At 43.2% G+C, this 18,719-nt stretch overlaps 1 protein-coding gene across 3 annotated transcripts; it reads right to left on the minus strand.

The window, feature by feature from the left end:
* Positions 1 to 354: 354 nt before the first annotated feature.
* SRD5A3 (steroid 5 alpha-reductase 3) lies at positions 355 to 18,657 on the minus strand. Of its 3 annotated transcripts, none has more exons than XM_081589852.1 (5): positions 18,336 to 18,657; positions 10,235 to 10,377; positions 8,207 to 8,404; positions 4,317 to 4,451; positions 355 to 3,463 (listed from the first exon to the last, which is right to left on the minus strand). In XM_081589852.1, the coding sequence occupies exons 1-5, from the start codon at positions 18,554 to 18,556 to the stop codon at positions 3,204 to 3,206; spliced, it is 957 nt and encodes a 318-aa protein (XP_081445978.1). In that variant the 5' UTR covers positions 18,557 to 18,657; the 3' UTR covers positions 355 to 3,203. The 3 variants fall into 3 exon arrangements, with proteins under 3 accessions (XP_081445978.1, XP_081445997.1, XP_081445986.1); XM_081589871.1 differs by lacking the exon at positions 18,336 to 18,657 and adding an exon at positions 17,988 to 18,114; XM_081589860.1 differs by lacking the exon at positions 4,317 to 4,451.
* Between the last annotated feature and the right edge of the window lie 62 nt (positions 18,658 to 18,719).

Raw genomic sequence — 18,719 nt, forward strand, 5'->3', positions numbered from 1 at the left:
ATAGGGATGCTCCTAGAGTCACGACTTTTTTTTTTTTTTTTTTTTTTAATAAATTTATTTATTTTAGTTGGGGGCTAATTACTTTACAATATTGTAATAGTTTTTGCCATACATTGACATGAATCAGCCATGGGTTTACATGTGTTCCCCTTCCCGGACCCCCCACCCACCTCCCTCCCCATCCCATCCTTCTGGATCATCCCATTGCCCCGACCCTGAGCCCTTGTCACATGCATCGAACATGGAATGGTGCTCTGTTTCACATACGACAATACACATGTCTCAATGCCATTCTCCCAGAACGTCCCACCCTCACCTTCTCCCTCAGAGTCCATAAAAATTGTTCCATGCATCTGTGAGTCACGACTTTTTAATTTCCAGAAAGATGCTATGTAGGCCAGGGACCCCTGATAAAAACTGCACATATGCTACGAGGTTTTTACCCAGAGGGCTAGACTCAGGAGGTAGATTGGTCTTTCTGCAGAGAAATCCCTTGTGTTCTTTTGTCCACTAAGCACTTCAAGTGTTCAGTCTTTTTGAAGGAAGAGACCTGGTATTATGTGCATAGGGTAGCTCTTTATAATACAATGTCTATTCAAATAATTAAATTTTGTTTCCCTGAAACCAATATATGGCTTTCTAGATTATTGGTATTTGAGAAAAATGATGAAATATGCATCATGTGATTTAGGGACCACTGCCACCTCTACTGTTTCTTTTCCATTTATCAGAAAAATCTTAGAAGGTTACGATACTGATAAAAATCAGTTGAATATTTTTTTCTGATAAGCAGATACTGCTTCGATATGTAAAAAATTTCTACTAGCTCATTTATTATTTTAAGAGCTCTTTAATGTTATCAGTTCATTTTGAGAAAAGATTCCTTATCAATGGTCCTTAAATTTTCAGGTAACTTTAGTTATGTAAATGTTTACAGTCTTCTTAGACTGTCTATTAAGCTTCATATAAAAATATCAGCAAAGGCTTTTCCTTTTTTTTGGATAGGAATTCTAGTAATAACCACTCATTAAGTTAAAAACATAACAGAACAAAGCTTTGTGGAGACAAAATCATCATCCATGCTCACTGAAAGCAAATGTTAGTATAGAGGCGGAGCTACAATTTGGGAGACTTAAAAACAAAGGCTATTTTTAGCATACTTTTATAGTCAGTTGTTAACCCAGGGAATGCTGTTATGAGGTGGTTCAGTATCATTTCCCCTGAACTTACTAATAACAGAATGAGAAAGTAAAGCTGTTCAACTAAGCTAGCAGGTTAAGTCAGGACCCCCCAAGTTATTCCAGGACTACCCATGGGAAGAATCTATAGACTGTCTCTGGCACTCTCCGTTCAGGCACACGGAATATTTTCACCAAAACAAAGAGCATTGCTGATAGAGATCTTGCAACACAGCACGATTTTCCATTATTCTCCACGGTTGAGCTTTCATCAAAGAACACATGACTTGGTTCTGAACCTCTTTGAGGAGAGCACTACTTCCTTTTTTGTTTTCACCTAGAAGTGCAATGTCTGAGCCAGGAAGGGGAAAGGAGAGCAGGAGACAGAAGTGTGATGAGGGTGGTGTGGCCGCAGGGTGTACAGGGCGGACTGGGAACCCTCTCTCACAGCCCCATGGGCCTCCTTGCAGGGGTGATGATGATTTTACTTAAAAGTACAATGAAATTCCATAGTAGTAGCCAAACTCCTAGTCTAGCCTAGTATGAAATTGCAAGCTAAAGCAAAATACATTTTTCTCCCCAAATAGTATGCTACTAGAATTTATGCCATTTGTGTGGAAATTAAGACCAAAATGCAATAGGTTTTACATTTCTGATGTAGCAAGTTTTGTTCCTGAATCCTGGTCTTGAGGATGGTAAATCTAAATGATACGTGAAATGAACATGTCATTTCATTTGAACAGACTGAGCAGGTGATGGAAGTGGCAGTTGATTGCTGGGGAGAAAACGCTACTTCAGAAATGTAAGAACTTTAGAATATGTGCTGATATACATACACTGAGAGTCAGATTGGAAAGAATCTAACAGCTTTGGTTTATCACTGCAGAGATGCAGGTGGGGAGGACATTCTTAGACTATGCATTCCATCTGTGTTGGGTTAACAATGAGGTGCTTTCCCTCACAGCATGGTATATCTGAGCACAAAACTTTAGTAGACTATAATAAAATATCTGTATAAAAGGAATAGTTAATACTTTGGCCAATAAGCCAGTAAATCTTATGTTGCACAAATGTGCAGTTTTTACTGCACTGCTCAGACTATGGTATTATTTTCTACTTTCACACTATGCTTTTATAATCTACTTGATTGAATGATGGGTATTTTATTTAAATAAGCTATTGTCAGTATAAACTTTAAATATCTTTGGATTCATTCTATTAAGTTAAAATAAACTCAGGCAGTTATTAATCCAATCTAAATAACTACGTACGAAGGAGGCTACAGCACTATCTGATCTGTAGTGTCAGTGCCATTCATGAGTACTTTTTATGCATAAATACAAAAATACTTTATTTTTGATACTTTCACTTTTAAGGTACTCCTTAGAAAGGGATGTCAAAAAAGTATTAAATAAAAGAGGTTTCAAACTTTCTGTTAAGCTGTGATTTGAGGGGGAGATGACTACTGATGGTTACTAGTAATCTTTGTGTAATAAGTATAAAATAACTTCAATAAACTCACTTTCCCCTGAATCCATCAGTGTGAAATTATACATTGCTGTTATTTTCAAGGGCTATTCTGCTTTGACTGAAATACAGCAAGCAGTTACTGAGCACCTACTATATTGCTTATCCTGCAAAAACAAAGCCACACGTGAGCTTATCTCTTCCTTTGTATATGTATGTATTTGTTAGATGCTGTTCATATATTCTTGGCCGGTTTTGTTTTTGAAGCAGCTTGAAGTCTCATCTGCTCTTTATTTTTTAGCAGCTGGTTGGTTTTATAGTGCATCTCAGAAAGTACACACAGTGTTTCCATGTCTGCTGGGAGGAAGGATTTCTTCTCTGAAGACTCATTTTCTGGAAGGGTATGTCTTTGTTCACGCAGTGAAGACTTTTGATAATAGAAATGGAACAGAGAGTTTCAAGCCATTCCGCAGAAACTGTACTTTGGTCTCTAGACTTCCTTGCCTTTAGGAATTGAACCCGTCACTCGGTTTGCATTCTTTATAACTGGAGGTTACCTTAAAACAGAAATGGCAGGAAAGCTTTCCTGTGCTTCGGGTAGGAGATGAATTTGCTTTTGTAGAATTTGTGGCTGAGGAAAGCAGACAGGGCCTGGCTGAAGAAGACATATGTTACCACGAGCCACCAAGTTAAGTTGTAGAAACCGAAGGTGACAGCCATGGAAATGTAGATCATCAGCTCTGCCAAGTAGTTAGGGGAAGAGACGTATTCAAACCAGTCTCCAAAAGGGATTCGGTGGTTACAGTGAATGACCACTCCTGAAACGGGAAAAGGAGATACCCTCAACGTCTGAAGTTGCCAGAAGAAAGTTTTACCACTTTGCTCCCGAAATCATTTATAAAAACTCAATCAGAAAAGGATGTCACAGACCTGTACAAACCACCATGCTGTTACCATCTCCACTGTCAACCTACTAACTGTAAATAAGCACAAAAGAAAGCCTGTTTCTCCAACAATCCTCCAAGCTAGTGATGAAGAGCTCAGATTCCAGAGTCAGACTGCATGAGTTAAAATCCTAGCTCTGCCACTTACAAGCTGTGTAATTTAGGTAAGTTGCTTAACCTCTCTGTGCCTGTTTCCTCACCTGTAAAATCATGGTAAGACTGTATTGGCCTCAAGCGAGTACTGTGACATTACACATAAAGCAACTCAGAACAGGGCTGGCACAAACCAAGTACCTGATAAATGTTGAATAGCATTGTTCAATGTTTATTATTTCAAAAAGCCTAATAAAAACTGTATTTGTGATAAGTCAATACAAGCTAACTAAAAATGTTAAGTTTTTTTGCTTTGGCTGGCAATACTAACTTGGCATAGTAATGGTAGTGCTGACATGCTGGTTAGACACATATATGCAGTGTAGGCCCCAAAATGTGGGCACAGAATAGAGTCACAGAATGTGAGGGCTAGATGGTGCCAGGAAGGGCTGTCAGTAAAATGCTCTCATTTTACAGATGGGAAGATCAAGACCCAGAGAGTCTTGTCAAAATGAGTATTTGATAGATTGATTAGTCAACTAATTAGGGCAGGAAAGAAAAGAGAGAAAGAATAAGCACATTTAACTCCTGAGGGCTAAAACCCCACAGTCAGTGGTTCTAAAAGATATCTTACCTGCTTTGTTTTTCCTGAGATTGCTGAGAATGACATGACATTTATACTGATGGGCAGATGACCAGATGAACATCATCATTCCAAGGATATGGAACCACCGAGCCTGCATCAAGAGATTCTTCCCTATCACATAGACTACAGAAATAAGAATTACGTTATTAGCCAACTCTGCAAAACTTCAGAGGCTCAGCGCATTAAAAAAATCATACAGTCTGCAGAACACAATTATCCACTTATTCGGCTCCTCATGACTAGAAAACCACCCTGATATCATTTCCCAAGCACAGAAGGGAGAACACCGTCCCTGTGGACGGAGGAGGTGTGCTCCTCAGCTAGGGGCAGCTTCAGGGCTCACTGGCGGAGAACTCCAGATCGGCACATTTTCCTGCTCCTTCTTCAAGTACTTCAGGCACAGGGATCAGCTCTGTGGGTCAGCTCCCACTCTTGTGATGTACTCTTGTGTGGTGAGATCACTCTGCATTTTTATTGCTAAGCCTGGTTTGATGTCTTCTTTCCTGCAGTCTGATGTCAGAAAAACACCTTCTGAAGGACCTCACCTGAGCCATTTCTAGGGAAACTTTGAATACTGACTTGACTGGCTCCAGCCAATGAAGAAAATCACTGGAAGTAAAGGTGAAGGGTGGAGCTTCTCAAAAAGGGAAATGTAAACTGCAAGATAAAGACCAAAGCAATATCCCTTTCTGATTAGAGAGAACCCAGTCAAGAGATTTTGTTTCAGGAGTAGAAACATTCAAAGTTCATCTTCCTTTTTCTTCTCCAGCTACTAAGAAGACAGGAAGAATGAAGGTTTTCTAAGGACTGGCATCAGAAAAGCAAACTGAGGACTTCCCTATGTTCAGTAGGAAGCAGTGAGGTGAGTTAGGGACTTGACTGACGAAAACAAAGCTGTCCACCAACAGTGGGGAGGAGCCTAGGCTCTGGAGCCAAGAGGGAGCCCCTAAACACTGATTTAGGTACGAGAACCAAGGATCAAGCTATTCCATATGGGTACCTGGAAGCAGGACTCACCTGGTGATGGCTCATGACTAATAACAGTCCATCGACGTCTAGTTAATTTCTTTTAAAAACGATAATCTCTTAATGTTTACTAGGTTTAGCCATTTAACTAAGTGGTTATATTTTTATAAGTTAAAAACAAAATATGAAAACTAGTTTTAAATCAGAGGGCTTTAAGAGCAAGTCACCATAGGGTTAGAGGTTGGGGAGTTCACGTCACTGCCAAGTCACCTACTCTAAAGGTAGAGAAACTACCTACAAAAGAAAAAAGATTTCTCAGAGTAAGTTGGAATTATAATACAGGAAAGGGGAGGCAGGCAGAAGGCTATTTACCGAGGGTCAAATCTGTGTAGTATTTAATTATTTGTTTATTTATTCGTTCCTTATGGAGTGTCTACTGAGTGTGGCATCTCTCACGAGGGATAAAGCAGTGGATGAGTCAGGTCAGATCCCAGTCCTCATGAACTTACATTCTAGTAGCAGGATATGAAACAAGTTAAAAAAAAAAAAAAAATCAATAATCAAGATAATATAAGGGAGAGATGGGGCTCCGAAAAAAAAAACACCACAGAGCAATATAATGGAGAGTGACTAAGGGCAGACCCTCTAGACTCTAAAGACAAGAAGACATGAAGATCTAGGTAGTTTACAGATACACTTTCTTTCCACTTTCGTAAGAACCCTCTGAAATCAGTGTATGTCCCCAATTCCAGATAAAGGTTCTGGAGCTCTGATAAATTAAGTAAGCCAGAATTCAGACTCAGGCCTATCGGACTCCCAAGCTCCTGTCTATCAGACCATGAAGCTGGCAAATGCCCCAGTGTGTTCTCTTCCAATGAATTTCTGAAACCAGTCTTCCCCAGCCTGCCCCAAATGACTGCGGATGAACTCTTGAAGGACAGGTAGGTGAAACTCAAGTTTCAGAAGGCTTCAGAAAGCTATTTTGGGGGTGTCTCAGCAGCCTTTCCTTGACTGTTTATATAGGAGGAACAGCAAAAGCTGGGGTCCAGGCCAGCAGAGACACGTCATGCTGATAGACTACAAGCTAGTAGGTTACCAAAGTGCTCTGGAAAGTTCCTTGGGGTGAAAACCTAGGACTGTTCTTCAGGAATGACGGCTCAAATAGTGACATGGGCTGAAAAGAATGCCACAGCCAAAAGCTGAGGGAGGAAAAACTGACTTAAGAGAAATCAGATGGAGAGATGCCAGCTGAGTGTGGCTGGAGCCAACAAATAATTCAGGAATTGAGAAAGATCATCAATAAATTGTACTTTAAAATCATTCCTTGAGCCATGGAAGCCTTGGGTGGTCCTACAGCAACAGAGAGAGGCTGATCAAAGGGCACTCAGCACTGAAATCAAACATGCGGAGAAAGCTCACTCACTGAGTACTGGAAATATCTAGACCATGGGCTCAATTTACGAGGAGGGATACGGCAGCTTTGGGAAACAGAGAGGCCGGGGCTTAGAGAAAACAGTTGTGAATGATCTACCCTAGCATGTGTGGACTGATGGATACTAAGGGTGCAAGATGAAGTTAACCTCAGCACTAAAAACTCACTTCAATCACCCAAAATGACTTGAATTCTTTATAATAAACACGCACTGTTTTTGTAAAAAAAAAAAAAGATGGTTAAATATTCCCTCCACCACCCCAGCCCCCCAAATCACATTTCATTTCCTCCTCATAAACAAAGGTTGTGGTTTTGCTTCCCTCTTCCTAGCAAGTGAGAGCTCGGAAGGGTTAAGAAACAACTTTGATTTACCACAGTACTCTTTTGCCCACCCCTCTCAGGCTGCCTCACTTGAGAAAAGCTTTTTTGTAAGGGGAACAACCACAAGAACTAAATGGCAATAGAATGGCTCCCTGCCTCCTCTCAAATCCCAACTTGTCACCAGGAGCTGGGGCCACCCCTTCCTCCTCTGGTGTTCCATGACTTCACCCTGTAGGACAACTTCACCTTCCCCACCCCTGCCCCTCCACCCCAGGATGACAAGGCTTTGGTGAGGCAGCTGGGCTGGCTGACCTTTCTCCTGCTCCAGTGAGTTCCCCTGCTTCCTGTTCTACTCCTGACCACACTGCCTCTTTCTTTCCAGACTAACCCACAGAAGTTCACTGACTTCAGTCCCACTGAGGGAAACCCCATGGCCCGTTTCTTCAGCCCTAAACCAAGCCTCCTGAGGACTCTGCACTTCACTCTCTTTACTGAAGGCACTGCTGCTTATGTTGGTGTCTCTCAGGTTTCAGCAGTTATGGTTAACGTGATGTGTATCTGCTGGCTACCCTTGGGCATGCTGACTTGTTTAATTTTTAGAATTTTTATTGGAGTATAGCTGCTTTACAATGTTGTGTTAGTTTCTATCGTACAGCAAAGTGAATCAGCCACAGATATACATATATCCTCTTTTTTTTTGGATTTCCTTCCCGTTTAGGTCACCACGGAGCACTGAGGAGTGTCCCCTGAGCTATACACAGTAGGTTCTCATTGGTTATCTATTTTATACATAGTATCAATAGTGTCAAACCCAGTCTTCCCATTCATCCCACTCCATCCCTCTCCCCCTCGGTCTCCACACATTTGTTCTCTACATCTGTGTCTCTACTTGTTTTGCAAATAAGATCATCTATACCATTTTTCTAGATTGCACATATATGCGTTAATGTATGATGTTTATTTTTCTCTTCCTGACTTATTTCACTCTTTATGACAGCCTCCAGGTATGTTGAGTTTTTAAAGCTACAATTAGAGCCCAGACTCCTCATATGCCAAGTGGATTGGGCAGGTCTCTTACTTTCCAACTTCCGTAATGCTTGGTGGGGAGAGTCCCTCACATACTCAGTGACTCAGCTGACAGACCCCAGTGACCACTCACCATTCCTGCCGTCCATGGGCACTTGGCTCAGCACAGTTAGGCCAACAAGGATATAGTACACAAGTCCAAAACAGTACTGCACGACGTGGATCATGGCATTGGAGAAGACACTGACGTAGAAGCACTCAAAGAGTCTTCGCAGGCTGTGCAGCCATAAAAACACTAGCACTAAGAATGCAGACAGCGCGAGCTCACCCCCTACGATTCAGAATGGAACATGCTCAGCATCTCTCTCTCCATGAATAATCCAAAGTTATGTCTGTTCTTACTGTTAGGCAGTATTAAACAAGATCAGAGCTAGGAAAGGGTCCCAGATATCATCCAGTCTAACACTACCTTTTTTAGTGGCAATGAGGAAGTCAGCCAAGTGAAGTCAAGGAATTTGGCTAGTGATAGAGTGGAGACAAACTCAGGTCTCCTGTCTCTACTTTCTGATGTGAAAGCTGTCTGGGTTATGTGGCTGGGAAGGGTCCGTGCTCTCAGAACCCAACTCCACAGTCTCTGGGTCCCTTACATGCATCCCCATTTGAAGACAGTCAGGAGGAGTTCCTGGATGACTTCTGAGCAAGGCCCCCTGGTGGGATGCCTGAGGTCAGGGGGACACCTGACACCGGAATGTACAGAAGCAGAAAGGGGCATGAAAATGGGAGTGGGAAGGATTGTGCATTTCTTTCCATACTAAGAAAAGAAAAAAAAAGAAAGAAACGATTCTTTTGGGGGACTGTGAACCTTGAGATCTATCTTTCTATCTGCCTTTTGCCCCTCTGCCCCAAAAGAAGTCAGAAAATATGGTTTTTAAAATGACATAAAATCTAGATTTTTCAAAAAATGTTATCACACAACATAAATATACAGTAAGAACACAGCCTAATGGATTTTTACAAACTGAACCCATATGACCAGATCCAGAAACAGAAGACAAGCAGCAGCTGCGCGTTCCCTTCCAGGCACTGCCCTGCCCCTGACTCTCCGAAGGGTACATTCTATGGAGACTTCTGTCATATTGGCTTGGCCTGCTTTTCTCTCTCTCTCTTTTTTTTTTTTTGCTTTTCTCTTTTAAATATAGTAAAAATCTAGTTCTAACTCTTCAGGCACAGGTTAAAACAACCAACCAAATAAAACTCCTTACAGTCACCCTCCGAATACCAGAACCCCATGAACCCCCTAGTACACAAATGAAGGCATAAAGTATTAAGTGGTGAAGTGGGATTCGCTCTGGTATCTTCCCCTCCCAAGTAGGCTCTGCATAGCTTTTCCCATCTGACTGTCATCTTTTGCAAAAAGTTCCTGTTGATACAGAAAAAGGATTGCTCCTAGGGAGCCAGTGGTTTGGCTGCTGGAACAAAGGACAGAGATAGCACCAGAACAATTTGTCTCTAATTCTTCCCCTCTCCCGCTGACTGACATTAACTGAGGCCATGTTATGGTTTTCACCTTCAATTCCTTACTTTTTAAATAGTTCCATGTATCCTTTATTCAAGGCACGGTGAGGCAAATTTAAAGGCTATTTTGTAATCATCTGGTCAACAACTATTTCCAGTCAATTTTATGATATAACCAAAGACCCACAGCATAACAAACATTTTTAATCCATGATCAAAAAGTAATTTTCTATCAAATTTCTGGAGTCTGGAGGCACGATTTTGGTTGGAACTACATATATGATAAATGTTTCAAGGCAAACCTGAGGAATCTTAAAAGCTTTTCCCCTTAACTGTAAAGACTTCTGTATAAATTTATCAACAGCACTAAAAATATCAGAGGGAAAATGGCCAGTGCTGTTCAGCACAGCACTTGCTGGGAAGTCAGGGATGAAGAGTTGACTTTCAGCTCTGCCATGATCTCAATGAAGGACCTGAGGCCTCCTCCTTGGCCATCTGGCTATGATCCACGCAGAAGCCTTTCTGCCCCCACCCTTCACCCGCTGAGGAGCCTGAGAGAAGCTATAAAGTACCCAGAACAGCTCACCGCAGGCAGGAAAGTCAGGAACAGGACTCAAGGGTTGGAATTAGCCAGGGGAATTGTTACCTTGGAACTGCGCAGTCCCAAGAATTCTGAGCAGACCATGAAGCCAGTTTGGAAAAGGCGCTCCCATGAACAGAGAGTGAGTAAGGCTCCAAAGTAGGAACCCGTTCCATAGCACTGAGATGATGTAGAAATGCGAAAAATACCTGCAAAGGGAAAACAGGTTAGGTAATGATCAAAGTAGATCCACTCGAAGCCATTACTCTAGAAGACTATTTTTTGTTTCCTCATCCTCTTTTCCCTCATGCTGCAAGTATAGTTTTGCTTTTTTAATAGAACCTGAATCCTACAGATGTTTAGATTTTTGAAATTTCCTTTCAGATGATGGGACTGGTTAACTCATAGGAAAAAGAGGTTTCCTGAGGTCAATAAGAACATGAATGGCTTTGTTAAATTTAGATTAAAGTTAACTATTGGTCTTGTCTTCGGGTAACAAAATTGGGCTCAAACTCAAAAATATAGGGCCCCAGGGCCTGGCAGGGAGAGCCTAGACTGTGCTACCACAAGCCAAATCTGTGGAAGATTTCTAAATCTCAAGTAATATTGCTGCAATAGCCATACAACAGTTACACAAGATTTGCACAATCACAGGCTCATAGGGCTGCAAGAAACCTTAAATAGATCTTCTGCTTCAGTGTCTTCCTAAATTGTGTTGACCTAAATTACTTCTATGATAACATGACAGATAAGAACTCATAAAACTAGCTATCAACTCTTGATGGGTACAGTCTCGTACAAATACAGTGCGTGTGTTGCCATCAACAGAGTAACAAGTGAAATAAAACCACAAAAGCAACAAAAACTGCAATTAACAGAGTTAATTTTAGGTGAAAGACAATGTTGGTTTCCTGCAATGAAACCACCTAGTATGGTATGAGGGCCTACCACGGGTTTTCTTGAGGTCTCTTTACCTATTTGTCTACTAATTTTCTCTATGGAATCAACTTAAAATCTTTCTGACTCTGCAAGGTGCCTGGACGTCACCTGGCCTTCCCTGGTCTTCAAAGCATCACAAATATATTAAGCCTTCCTCCTTGTCTCATTAATCTGTGATCCACTACGACAGCCTGGAGTCAAGAAGACTACACACGGACTCAAGAGACTCCCCTTCTAGGTGAGCCAGAATATGCTTATATATCCCAGAATTCACAGTTCCCTAGACCATGCCCACAACCCAGTCTAACAAATGCTGATCTAAGCTGATCATTCCATAGCAACCCACTTAATCCTCCCACCATTGTTACAAATTCTGTCACTAGATCTGTCCTGAGATATTCTGTTAATCCTGATCCGGGTCTTCTTCACGCTCAAGAGCTTAGTTCAAGCATGAGTGTCGATTCTGCCCCCTCTGCCCCATCCCTAGACCCTGGCCTCTGGTTGCCTACCAGAGTCTTCCTTACGACACACTTCCTAGAACTGAGCCCAGGTCTGGTCTGAGACAATAGCTCAGAATGGCAGCAGCGCCTTGCTCTGCAGGCTCCCATGGAAAGAGGAGGGGGCAGCTTCTGAGGGGCAACTTTAGAGCCACTGTATCTATTTCATTAAAAAAAAAAAATTACTGAGCACTTTGAACCTGCTAGGTGATGTTCTTGGAGCTGGGGATGCAGCAGGGAGCAAACTGACCAGGTGCCTAGCTTGCTGAAATTTACCTTTCAGCAGCGAGTCGGCAAATGAATCTGTAGACATCCTGCCTGATGCTGGGTGACGGAACAGAGGTGGTGCAGAGGAGAGGTCATTCTGGATGGGTGGACAAGGATGGCCCTTCTAGAAGGGATGCTTGGCTAGAATGAGTAACCCTTGTGAATTTCTAAGGAAAGAGTTTTCTAGGCAGAGGAAACAGCAACCACAAAGGCCCCGAGGAACAATAAAGGACACCTATATAGATAGTGGGCTTCCCTGGTGGCTCAGTGGTAAAGAACTCTCCTGCCAATGCTGGAGATATGGGTTTGATCTCTGGGTCAGCAAGGTCCCCTGGAGAAGGAAACGGTAACCCACTCCAGTATTCTTGCCTGGAAAATCCCAGGGACAAAGGAGCTTGGTGGGCTACAGTCCAAGGGGTCACAAAAGAGTCAGACATGACTTAGCGACTAAACAACAACAATAACAACAACAACACATGGACAGTGCTAGAGCATGAAAAAGGAGGGGCAGATGCTAAGGGGTCCTGTAAGGGAACTGGCTTTTAAGTGTGATGGGGAAGCGTGTGAACACAGTGACTTGAAGGAATAATTTATGTTTTAAAAAATCTCTCTGGCTAATGGAAAAGTTCTGGAGATGGACAGTGGTGATGACTGCACAACAATGTGAATGGACTTAAAGATGCCGAATTGTATACTCATGGTTAAAGTGGAAAAGGTTACATCATGTATATTTCATCACAATCCAAAAATAAATAAATAAATAAGGAGTATGTGAGAGAATGTGTGTGTGTGTGTGTGTGTGAGAGAGAGAGAGCGCGTGCACACGCATAGCTCATTCATTTCGGTCATTGTTTAAAAAATCCTTCTGATACTTAGGTAAGAGGATCATCTAGTTGTGGGAGGACCAGTTAAGAGTATCCATTTCATCTTCCCAACAATCCTGGCAAGTTTATGTGGTTATCTTCATGTGGCAGATGAAAACTAAGGCTCAGAAGGTTCAGGTACTTGTCCAGTGCCTCCCAGTTAAGCGGCAGTGTTTGGCTCCAGACTCAGCCCTGATGACCCTGAAGTTAAAGTCACATGGCTGTGCTCCTGGTCATGTGATCGAGACTTGTTTGAACCTGCTTTTCCACCTCTACCATTACACATACCAATTTATACCAAATCATAAGTCATTCAAGCCACTCATATATGTTTGATATAAGCTGCTAAGCCACATTTTGCTCTGCCCTACTTGTGCCATAGGGTTTTGATTCACAGGCTGACTTGTTTTTATTCCTACATTTTGCACATTCTCTCTTATTTTGTCTGATTCCTGCTACATGAAATGTATTCTACTCTTTATTTGAGGTTGTATCTCTATTTATTTACTTATGTGGTTGTGCTGGGTCTTAGCTGTGGCACTCGAACCCTTAGTTGCACATGCAGGATCTAGTTCCCTGAGCAGGGATTGAACCCGGGTCCCCTGCATTGGGAGCGTGAAGTCTTAGCCACTGGATCACCAGGGAAGTCCCATATTTCTTTTTGAAAAGACCCAGCTCTAGCCTCAAAAGTGGATTGGAAAACTCCACTTCCTTCTGTTCTAAATACTGTCCCTGTTTTTCTTCCATTCACACTATGCTTAATTGAAGTGAGCCCTTGGGAGTAAGGATACGGTGACCCTTACGGTAACACAGGACTGGGCACCAAGCAAGCACTCCTCTGACTTAACTAACAGTTTGATGTCAATTGTAAGCCAGGGACTGCTCTGGCTGGGGAGATACAGCAGTGAACACAAAGGACAATTCCTGCCCTCATGGAGCTTATACTCACAGTAACACACAGAAGTAAAATTTATAGCATGTCAGTAGGTGATAACTGCTAATGAGAAAACTAAAGCTGGGAAGAGGAATGCTGGGGATGGCAGCATTATATTTTTAAACAGGGTGGATAGGGCAGGTCTCACTGACAAGGTAGTATCTGAGCAGAATTATACGGAAGTGAGAGCATATACCATCTGGTTATTTGGGGGAACAGCTTTCCAGGTAGAGGAAACAGGCAGAGCAAAGGCCCTGAGGTGGGAGAAAGAACAAGCAGAGAGAGACCCAGAAAACCAGATTGTAGCCACAGGAGGGGCAAACTATAGGACCTCAGTGAGGTGGTGAGAACAAGATTGTATAAGGTTTTGGACTCTTCTGTGAGTTGGAAGCCACTGGATAGTTCTGAGCCAGGAGATATGATCTGATTTAATACATATTTACTGATTGCCAGAACTGATCCCAGGACCAGATAGGGGAGTTACAGGGTTAACTAAGGAAGGAAACTAGGCTTCCTGGTGGCTCAGTGGTAAAGAATCTGCCTGCCAAGCAAGAGATGTGGGTTCAATCCCTTGGTTGGGAAGATCCTCTGGAGGAGGAAATGGCAACCTACTCCAGTGTTCTTGCCTGGGAAATCCCATGGACAGAGGAGCCTGGCAGGCTATACAGTCCAGGCAGTCACAGAGTTGGACATGACTGACTGGACACAAGCGCACATGCGTGCGTGCATACACACACACACACACACACACACACACACACACACAAAGGAAGGAAACTAATGGTTACTGACTTCTGCCTAGGTGTCTGGCCCTATGCTATGTGCTTTAATGTCATCACCTCCTCTCACACACACACATACACACACAAAGGGAACTGATGGTTGAGTTCTGCCTAGGTATCTGGCCCTATGCTATGTGCTTTAATGTCATCACCACCTATATGACAAATAGGTTCTATTACACTAACACTCTAATCCATACTACCACTTTTTGCCACTGTTAATAGCCTCTCATCCAGTCTTTCCCACACAATGGCGAGTCATTCTTTCAAACATAAATCACATAATGCCATGCCCCATTTCACCATCCTAAAGCTGCTTTCCATACACTCAGAATAAAATCTAATCTCCACCATGGTCCACAAAGCCCAATCCGGCCTCCTGAAATGAACTCATCTCCTGCCCTACCCCTTTCTGATCATCCTTTCCAATCATCCTTTCCAGGGTTGTCACTGCCACCCACATCTTGCTCGTGATCAAGTAACCAGCTGGATTTCCTCTAAAGCACTTATTACGATATGAAATTATCTTGCTTGTTTTAAAAGATTTGTTTACAGAGGTAACTCTTTACTGCTTTATAAAAACCAAGGCTCCAAGGAACCTAGAACAGCTCTTGGCAATAGTACATACTCTATAAACACTGGTTAAATAAAGGAATGAATGAAAGAGAAGGTATCTCATCCAAAGTTACTCTCAGAGAAACTAGTCAAGTTAATCAATAAATCAAACCTAAAATCTTTTTTCTTTGATTCATTCAAAACATTGACTGAGGACTTTATTATTTGTCAGGCATTGAGCCTAGGATATAGCAACAAACAAGACAAATGTAAACATATGGAGTTTACAGTCCAGAGTAGGGATTCTTGACATTTTTCTTCCACGGACTCCTTTGGCAGTCTGGTGAAGGCAACATGCCCCTTCCCAAGCCTAAAATACATCAGGATACAAAGGAAACCCAATTATACTGAAATATAGGTAACATAACCACTAAGAAACATTTGTGGTATATGTGCTTAATTAATGTATTAAATAATGAGACATAGTGGATGATAATACAGTATTTTTATATAGTGATGAAAATATTCTTAGTCTCTTAAATATTTTTAATATAGTATTAAATTGCAGGTATTGCCAATTCTACTGCAGATATTGCTAACTCTGCTGTGGTTTGTTGATTCCATTCATCACTAAGAAAATGGTGAATTACAGCTAGAGATTAGTGAAATAAAGATGTAATTTTTTCCAAGCCAATTTGCGCCGAGTTCTATCCATAGATCCCCTGGATTGCTGGTTAGAATCCCTGAACCCCAGTAGGGAAAGACTGAATGATTCATTGTCTCTAGAGCTGAATTCAATTAAAATGTTTCTATAATATTTTGAAATATTAGAAATAGAAGTACTTCCATGTGCACTATGAAAGTCAAGAGCATTGTGACTCATGTTTGAGGTCAAGTATTTATTCAGACTTTCTGGGAAATCAAAACTCCAGGGACCAAAAGAAAACAAGAAAAGCAGTATCACCTTAATTAAAAAAAAAAAATCTACCAGACAGGGATTATGCAATCAAACATTCCATGAACTCAGTGAAGGTTTAATTCTTTACCATTTATGTAAAAATAATCCCTCTCAAATTAACTTGAGCTCTTAGGTACAGAAACTTGATTCACAGCTGCCTGTTTCTAAGTGTAAAAGTTATAGGCTTATTTTCATTTTTAAGAGTATTACTGGGGAAAAAAAAAAAGAGTACTATTGAATTTTGAACAAGGAAAAAAGTACTTCAATATAGCATCTAGACATTTTTGACTTTCATTATTGGCCTGGAATAGTTGTACCTGATCTAGTATGAAAAGAAATTTTAGCTTCAATTTAGGAAAAAAAAAAGTTAAACCAAACACCATAGGAGGGTCCATTCTAGAATTCTGGAAGAAGAAATTATTTCATAATATAGTATAAATTACAAGCAGCCCAAAGAGTATCCATTTTGCAATAATGAATAGGAAAAGGTACAAAATCTGTTTCTTGGCTGCCATAGGACCACAGACTGGAGTAGTAAGAGGTGGGGTATGGGAGCCAAATAAACAGGTAAGTGCAGGGGATGATCTGAAATGTGCCCTTTAATCAGTAACACTAGTACCTTTTCTAAATTCAGAGAGTAAATTGTTAGAATTCACTCTCAAAACAAGTAATTGTTTTCTTCGCTTTGTAACATTAAAAAAACCCCGACAATCTAGGAATGTCCCTGCTGTGAAGTAGAAAAGTACTTACTACATTCAAATCCTGATTAACAATAGGGCTGACAGGACATTTTAGCTTAAAAAGAGCCTCTAAGAAATAGGTTTAATCACAGTGTTTGGGGCTTCCCTGGTGGCTCAGAGGTTAAAGCGTCTGCCTGCAACGTGGGAGACCCGGGTTCGACCCCTGGGTCGGGAAGCTCCCCTGAAGAAGGAAATGGCAACCCACTCCAGTATTCTTGCCTGGAGAATCCCATGGACAGAGAAGCCTGGTAGGCTACAGTCCAGGGGTCGCAAAGAGTCGAACACGACTGAGAGACTTCACTTTCCTCTCCTTTCCTTTGAAGCATCTACTTCTTCCCAGATGCAGCTAGTGGTAAAGAACTCGCCTGTCAGTGCTGGAGACAAGAGACATGGGTTTGATCCCTGGGTCGGGAAGATCCCCTGGAGAAGGGAATGGCAACCCACCTCCGTATTCTTGCCTGGAGAATCCCCATGGACAGAGGAGCCTGGCGGGCTACAGTCCAAGAGGTCGCAAAAAGTCGTACACTACTGAAGTGACTTAGCAGGCATATGCTCTTCTTCCCAGGGCCTCATTCCCCTTCCTCATTTCTCAAAAGGACCCAGCGCTCGCTTCTCAGTGTTAAATCTGGCGAGTATTTCTCTAACAGTCAGAAGTGGGAAGCCAAGTTTACTTACACCCTTTCCTGTCTGCAGACCTGGGGAACAGCCTATTTGAGGTTTAAGCGATAATCGAGGTATTTTAGCACATCAGAAACCCTATCATATTTCTCCATACTCCTTTCTGAACGCCAACTTAGGCTGTATCTCCAAGAAAACGCCACTGCTATAAGCCTACCATCAAGAAGTGTTTGGCCGACTCTTCTCACTTATGTTCTAAATTTAAAGTGAAAACACATAAAAAAAAAACTCCCCGGACTATAATAAGCCTTACAATTTCTTCAACAATTATATTGAAGGCAATACGATTTAATCTCTCATTTAACTTAGTTATGAAATCTGTTGAGCCATATGGCGCTTAGGGACCACGCTTGCCTAAAACGTGCCATCTTGGGCAACTTTCTCCCGGGGCACCTGCCTTGGTGCGGCTGATGGAGGTGGCGTCTGTTAGTGACCAGCGTCTCATCCTTCGTCCTGACTGTTGACGGTGAGGGGGACAAACAGGGGACACGGGAGAAGGGAGGGCCTGCCTTCATTTCTAGTGAGTACCGGCGACCTCAAGTTAGGTTATGAGTCCCTCGAGTGCAGGACGGCGGAAAGAGAAATTGGGGACAAAGGAGACTTTACCGCCTGGTGACCAGGCCTAAATTTGGAAGCGCAGCCATTTCCCCGAAGGAAAGGCTACGTTGAGGCCACAAGTTTACGCTCCTGCGCCCCCTGGAGGTGCGCGTGGCTCAGCTTCCTCGGTGTCTGCGGACACTCGGGGCACTCCGCCCCTAGGGCCGCAGAGCAGACGCGTGCAGTTGCCGGCGGGCGGGCCAGGGTAACGCCGCCTCGGGGAATCGGCCCGGGCCTCCCGGATCCGGTCTGCGCCGGCCCCGAGCCCGCCTCTGCTGCCCCCTGCCGGTAGCTCGAACCAGGCACCCCCGGCTCTCCGTGACTTGGCAACCAGGACTCGCGCCCGGGCGCGGTTACCTCTTGGGAACATCAAAGGCCCGGCAGGCGGCCGGGCGCGGCGGCGCCCCTTCCTTGGTTTTTCCATAGCGGATCAGGTCCTGGAAGAACGCGCAGCCCGGAAGCAGGCCGGACGGCACGAGCTGCAGCAGCAGGGTCAGTAGGAAGGTGGCAGCCAGCGTGAGCCAAAGGGCGCGCAGCGGGTTCAGCGCCGAGACTTCGGTCCCCGCCCACGTAGCCATAGCCGGTGAGCCCACCGATCCAGCTCTCCCGGCCCCCGGAAGACCGGCTACTCGCGTGCGACTCGCGTGCGGCTCGCGGGGCTTAGTCGGGCGGGACGTCTGGGAGCAGCGCGGGGCGGGGACGCGCTCGGCCTCGCCCTGGACACGCCCCCTGGGCGGAGGC

Source organism: Giraffa tippelskirchi, chromosome 1 (assembly GCF_054371585.1).
Source record: "Giraffa tippelskirchi isolate mGirTip1 chromosome 1, T2T-mGirTip1v1.2.pri, whole genome shotgun sequence".
Lineage (NCBI taxonomy): Eukaryota > Metazoa > Chordata > Mammalia > Artiodactyla > Giraffidae > Giraffa > Giraffa tippelskirchi.